Raw genomic sequence first — 7,367 nt, 5'->3', positions numbered from 1 at the left:
GAAAATAGCTTCTATGTAAATGAGCATGTTTGCCTAGCCGCGACGAAACTTCTAACTCTAGCTGTGAAGAAGAAGTATGAATAAAAGAGAAAAGACGTGTGGTTATTTAACGAAAAGTCTACACGAAGCAATCTGATGATAAACCACCGCGCAAGTTCCGAATGAGCATATTGATAACGTTTTCTCCGGATTGTAATATCAGACGCAGGTGACAGGCAAGACTGAGCACTGAACCTAATCATCGAAAATTGGATAACAACTGCGCATACGTAACCTTAGCGTCACCATTTGCTATTAAATTTGTTACCCGCCTTGCCAATGAGTTTTGCATAATTACACTCGCTGTGCAGTGATTAAAGAGGAAGTAGAGCAACTCTACTTCAAAGTGGGTGTTCTTGTGCTTTCTGAAACCTGGTATACGAATAGCAGCAGCAAGTTAAAACTGCCTGGATATGACAGTTTCGTTTGCAATCGATTAGATAACCGTGGAGGGGCTGTTGCGCTTTGTGTGACCGCAGAGAAAAAATGCCCTTTTGTTCATGAATACTGTGTGTCTACAGAAGATTACTAAATACTCACCGTCTGGGATAGAAATGACATATTCGCTATTGTTCACCGAGTGGAAATATTAGACTTTTTCTACAATTTTATGTAAGTTTTGTAGATTTTATTTGCAAAATTAACTTTCACATTACGTGTGGTGGTGGCTTCAACTTTAGTATGCTTGGTGACAGCACCGCTTCTAGAGGTTTTTTTCTGCCTTGGAGTGGTTAAACAATGTAACCATTACTCCAACTCGCGTTACGTACCACACATTGTCATGCCTTGACCTTTTAATAATAAATGCAGAGCTAAAGACTTACACTACCGGCCCTGGTGTTTCAGACGTTAGTGCTAACCTCTCTGTTATTGTGCTGTATGAAAACCAAAGAGGACTTTAAAATTGTGAAGTAAAAACATTCAATTTTCGGAGAATAACAGAAAGTAGACTGCCTGCCATTACAACTGAAATAATGGCCCAAGACTGGTCTACTGTGTTGGCATTAACGTGCGCCAATGAGGCGTACAATGAGTTTGTCGTAAAAAGTTTAAAATTATACATAATCTATTCGCCGATGAAACAAGTAAAACCCCCGAAAACACCGAGAAAAGCTTGGGTAACGAAAGAACACTTAACTATTATCGCAAGAAATTAAATAATGAAATCTTTTTGAAACAAATAAATATAGACCTACGGTGGGCCAGACGAACTTACTACGAGCAACTTTTTCCTTCTACCTTACGGTAATGCCCTGATAAGACATGAAAAATAATAAACGGTGTTCTTGGTCATCGTACCAAACAAAGCTTTACAAACAGTATACTTGATGACGGTACTAAACTAAAAGGTGAGGTCTTTGATAATGATTTTAACCAACATTTCATTAACTCTACCATTACTTATGTGTACTCCACCTGCGCTGCAACGCGGAAAAAGCAAACTTCAGTCCTATTGCGGGTACCATTTATTTACCACCTATCGACGAGTACGACGTTCGTGCTACATTTCAATTTTGAAAAAATACTAAAGTGTTAGACATCGACTAGCTACAGCTTGGTCCCTTTATGCGTTGCATAGCTTGTATTTCCCCTGCGCTTGCTCACATATTTACCATTTCAATCGGGTGTATTTGCATAAGAGATGAAATATGCTAGAGTTTCGGCAATATGGAAATCAAGTAGCCTTAATGATCCCAACTAAATACCGACCAATATCGATGTTACCTGTGTTGTCTAAGGAGCTAGAAAAATTATACACTCTCGTATGGTCAAGTTTTTGGATAAACATTATGTCATAACTTACGCGCAACGCGGATATAGGAAACGCAGGTCAACAAAATCAGCCCTTCCGTCAATCAATGAAACGATAATAGGGAACACAGAAAGGAAAGCATTAACTCTGGCGTTATTCATGGATTTTATTAAGGCATTCTACAGCCTAAGTCATAACGTTTTATTACACAAACTAGAATGCCATCGAGTGTGTGGTAGCGGCTTATGGCCTAAATGGCAGATGCCACTGTGTCTACGTCAACAGTCACATGTTGTCTTTTCTTATAAACAAGTTTGGCGTTCCTTAGGGTTGAGATTTAAAGATGGCTTTATTTATTATCAACATTATTAACATTGTAAATATCGATACCACTGAGGTAGAATTTATTATATACGTTAATGACAGTACTGGCATAATATCTGGGAACGACGTGCGTATCTTGACAACTGAATATAATGAATTGCTAAGAAATTCACCTATCTGGTCGTGGCTAAATACACCCAGGATCAACGCGAAGAAAACTAAGGTAAATATTTTGCGCTCCCAAAATAAATTATTTCCATTGGGTTGTACAATTGGTTTTGAAGGCCAAAAATCAAAATTTTTGACAGCCACAAAATGCTTGGGGTTCACTTTTCTTCCCAGCTCACTTGGGACAGGCATATGAATTACCTATGTGAAAATCTCTCCTCGGCGAAAGGTATCTCATCACGATGCCGTAGTTTCCTCTCTACAAAAGCCAAATTATACGTCTACAATGCTTTATTTCATACCCAATTGCATTATTGCGCTTCAGTATGGAGCACAAATACTATGACAAACATACGTAGAGTTCTGATGCTACAGAAGAAGAGTACTCGCAATATTGGCATCAAAGACTAATATTATTGCACTGGAGAAGCGTTTACTAAATACAATGTTATTATCATCGACAGCTTTTAAACCTTCCGTTTATTACACACTCCGCGATATTCTTCTGAACCTCTCAAGAATTACATAAAACAGTTGGCCTCTTTAGAATGTCGTACAATTATTGTTAACACCAGGAACCCTGAAACATGGTCAGTTCCATATTTCAGGACACATTAAAAACACCAATCGTTGGTATATACTCTGCCATTTAGTTTAAATAAATACGAAAATATTCACATGCTTACTAAAGAAGACGCGTTTTTAGTTCGTTCACATATAACATCACATACTGTGATATTCGGTGCAATTGAATTGTGTGTCAATTATGTTATTCTTAACGTAGTTATTATGATTAAATGAATTTCTTGTGACGTTATGCGTTATATGTCTGGTGTTTAGTTGGTGCTCTAAGCTAGTATTGCTACAGTAATACGGTGTTTTTATTGTTTATTATTATCATTTCTGTTTATTGCTTATGCCATGCGGTATTTTATTGTATGTAAAATTTTTGCACCTTTTTACGCAGGTGTAATGATTTATTTTCCTTTTTTTTCCTCGAGCAGTTGTCGTGCTGGAAAGATATTTAGCCCGATGTATATGTACTTATGATACCTTATATAGAATGCTTCACTTGCTGGTTTGCTCGGCATTGCACGGAACTGTTTGTCGTTACTACTCTGTATAGTTTGTGTAGTCTGGTCGTTAGGTCTCGTCAAACTACTTATGTAGCTTTAATGCAATAGAATAAACTGGAAAAACAAAATCTGAATTGTATTGCCGCTGTTCATGACAAGTTTTTTCTTTTTGCTGCAACCTGCCTTTTTGACAGTTGGCGACATTCCACCGTGTGTTGAATCTTAACGACTATCTTGAACGATGCCTGCTTTTCGGTATTTTCATGAAACATAAGCATGCCATAAGTACTCTCTTCATACAACTTCCTCATATCAGCATTGTGGTTCTGAGTTTTGTTCACGACTTTTTGTCAATCTCTCCTTCGAATGTAGTTTTAAATTCGGCTAATTGACTATCCGCCTTGGCGTAGTTTTCGTTTGCAAATCCGACAGGTGCCTGACAGTCGCAGCATTTTTATACGTAGTGAAAGACCCTTGATTTAAAACAAAAACACCATGTATAACATTTTTCTTGCAGTAATCACTTTTTGCCACTTCCCGAGCTGCCAGAGAGACAGCAATGTTTGTAAGTTGTCCAATATTTAAAATTCCATTATTATGAAGCAAGTTTAGGGGTCCGTACAGATCTTGAAGTGGTCGAAGTTTCCAGAGACCTCTACCATGGCGTGCCTCATACACATGTTGTTGTTGTGGCCCGTAAAATCATAGATATTATTATTAAGAAATAACTGACCTATGCCCAAGTTGCAGAGAGCTATAAAACAGTAACATTGAATGCTCGTGATACATACAACATGGAAGCATAATGAAGAGTAAGAACGCTACCGAAAACAAAAAACGAATGTTTGATTCGTCACCGTGATCTTTATATTTCCCTCAGAATCTTATGCCACGAAGTAGGTGGTTGCTATCTTCTTTAAGAATTCTCACCACGTAGAAGGGGATGAGTTCTAGTATTGGTATGACGTTTGTTATAGCGCGAGCTCAGAACGCCGGCACAGGGACAAGACGAAAACGAGCGCAATAATGATCGCCATGTCATGTGAAATAGCCCGAATCACCACGTTTTTAAGATTGGCGTGTGGTTGCTGGGGCTGCGATATGCTGTCGATACGTGCTTAAGCCAATCACCTAAAAGATGAATAAACAATATAGCCTAAAGCGTTGTTATACAGTGTTGTACGATACTTCATTTTGAACCCCGCCGCCACATCTGGTTAAAGACATTTGCAGGTGTTGCAGGTCAGGTTCTTTTTTCGTTTTATTTCGTAAATATTATTACAGGACCGCCAGAAGAAGTGGCTCATATTTTTCGTGCATTGCTATATTCTGCTGGATCCACGGTACGTAGACGTCAAGACGTGTAAAAACTTTTGTTGCCGATCTTGAGGCGCAATCTGCAGAATAGGACAGGATGCCGACTTGTAGAGTTCTGCCATTTGTACCTCGAGTGAACACCGGTCCGGCGGAGTCATCCTGTAAGTTGCAACAACGTACACGTTTGTTACTTAGTTTGTGGTAGGCTAGTTTCCCTGCAAGAGGAGAACGGTTGCTTGGTGAATGATTTTAAGAGTACTGCAGCCATAGTGCTGCAATGGACGAAAAACTTTTGTATTGGACGGAATAAAAAGGTAATGCTCATCAACATCCCCAGGGTTTCATGATTGTCTTCCAGATCTGCCGCGAGCGCATTAACCAATAGGCGTGGGCAAGCTTCCCTGTCAGGGGGAAGGGAGGTTCATCGCAGGAACCCTGCCCTCCACGAAGTCTTTAATTTGTGACAGATTTGGCACCTAACGGGTGACCATAGGGGAACGGCGGTCCGCCCCCCCCTCCAGATTACACGACGTACTATGCATTAACTTATTGCATATGTAGTATTTTTACCTCATACAGGAAAACCTTCCTATTTAGAGTATGAAGGAGACCATAAGTTTGTTTAATTTAAACCGAGTTTGAATTAGTCGTGGGCCCAACGTACCTCGCGCGAAAGAAAACTGCGCGGGAGATGCTAAAAAAAAAACTTAACTCTAGACTCGTTATTGTCATGAGGCGCTAATGTAGACGTTTGTGCGGGTGATTCCCTAAATTAAGTTCATGAAGCTCCAACAGCGAACACCCTTAATTATTCAGGCACTGATACGCCACAGGCAAGCTCCGACATGCAATAATGTGAGTAGCGAGGGTAATCGCCTAAATTTATTACGCTTGTTATGCTTGAAAACGCGTTCATTCAGAGAGTGGCGTAAAACGCAGTTGTAATGAAGAGTAACTATTGATTTCCATTTGCTTGCGTTTCTTGTGCTGGGACTCCATGAGCATCATTTCCAGCTCCAGGGAAGCCTCCAAATTTCAATCTGTTGTGAAATTTTGCTGTTTAGTTGTTTAAGATGTATAGCAAGCTTCGTTTTGTTTAGTTTTGCAGCTTTTTGATCCCTGGGCTCCAACTTCTGATACTAGGGCCCCTTAATTACAATCTTAGCAATGCCATTTTTGGGCGTGTTGGTAAACGGTAGTCTGCGACATATTGAGCGCTAACATACAGGGACATGAGAGTCACGACAACACAATGCGTTCCAATCATTCGTTGTGGATACCTACGCGTAAGAGCTATCGGTAGTTCACCCGCACATAAATGTACAGGGAGGTGCCGGGGCCAGCAGGGCGTCAGTTCGAATTGATTAAAAGTTTGAATGAACGGAGTTGAAATTAAAGACGTTTTACTGTACTTTATATCAGTAAACAAAGACAGACTATTGTGCAAAAAGTGAGGTGCATACACGAAATTAATAGGGAAGGGAGGTAATCTGAATTTCATGGTAGAAAACATGTGCACGGATCGCACCGGAAGCCGCTGCACACGCGAGGTCGCACTTCCATGAAAAGGCCACCCATCTCGACGCTATTTGAAGGGCAGCGAGCGGACCCTGCCCGGCTCAAAGTAAGAAAACAGGATACAAGGGATGGCCCTGCTGCCTACATGTAAGAGTTGCCACGTTGTCTGTCGGTTTCTGTGATTGCAGAGACGATCAGCAGCGTGGTAATGATAGAGCTTTTCAAGGCTCTCACTCCCTTTCTATATTTTTCTCTCTGTATCCCTCTTTTCTATGTCGTTTATCTGTGTCTAGAATAAATTTATTTCATCGTGGTACGCAGCGAATAATAGGAAATAGTGACCATACAATAAGGACACTAATGAACACGCACAAAGTACCATGTGCAATGTACATGAAACGTTAACACGGAAATGACCCATTCCTTAGAGCTCCGTGAGACGTACTATAGTATGAACTAAGACACAAAAACACACACCTATCACACTATACTGAAGTACACGACGGGGTATGTGCTATGTGTATATAACTTCATGAGCACGCATGTTATGGCGCAGGCTATTACCGAATTGCATAGTGATGGTTTCATAGCTCTTATGCGAAAACCCCCGAATACCGGGAAATGCACAAACAGGAAATTAAATACATTATATTGTGTACAAGTGGCAACCACTATCTGGTGACTTGGCTACAAGAACCAGGCCAGGTGAAAAACCAGCCACACCCGACCATCGACAACGGACAAGCAACGGCATGACTACTGCCGTAGAAATTCCTCTTCCCCGAAGAAGACTTCTATCGGCTGGAAGGATAAAAGTTCTGAGTACCATCGTTGTAGAATTGGACACAGAGCACGGCGATGGTAACCCGGTGCAGTGGTCTCACATCTGCTACGCCACAAACAGAAAGTCCCCGTTGCAATTAAAAGGCGCACAAAATGACTGCGAGAGCAATGACCAGAAGTGATGAAACGGTTGACTTCTAGGTACGGAAACCTCCGTTCACAGTTCTCTTAAATAAAATTGCAATAATACATCGCTGTAGCACAAGCTAGTTTGATTTGTTAGTGGAAAATAAGGGCAGGTAAAAGACGGGACCATACCCCACCTCTACAGCCTGCCTCAGGTTGGGAGTACTTGCCATATCAGTCGCAAAACAAAACCGAAGAGATCA

The 7,367-nt window shown here is 40.7% G+C and overlaps 1 protein-coding gene across 1 annotated transcript in view; it reads right to left on the bottom strand.

The window, feature by feature from the left end:
• Positions 1-4,619: 4,619 nt before the first annotated feature.
• Positions 4,620-7,367, bottom strand: part of LOC119167686 (chymotrypsinogen B) — a 495,108-nt gene continuing 492,360 nt past the window's right edge. The window contains exon 10 of the mRNA XM_037419206.2: positions 4,620-4,836. Coding sequence (XP_037275103.2) covers positions 4,639-4,836 — 198 coding nt within the window. The 3' untranslated portion in view covers positions 4,620-4,638. The remainder of the gene's footprint in view (positions 4,837-7,367) is intronic.

This window comes from Rhipicephalus microplus, chromosome 6, assembly GCF_043290135.1.
Source record: "Rhipicephalus microplus isolate Deutch F79 chromosome 6, USDA_Rmic, whole genome shotgun sequence".
NCBI lineage: Eukaryota > Metazoa > Arthropoda > Arachnida > Ixodida > Ixodidae > Rhipicephalus > Rhipicephalus microplus.
Note: the sequence above shows the minus strand (reverse complement) of the source record. Positions and strands in the feature narration are given on the sequence as shown.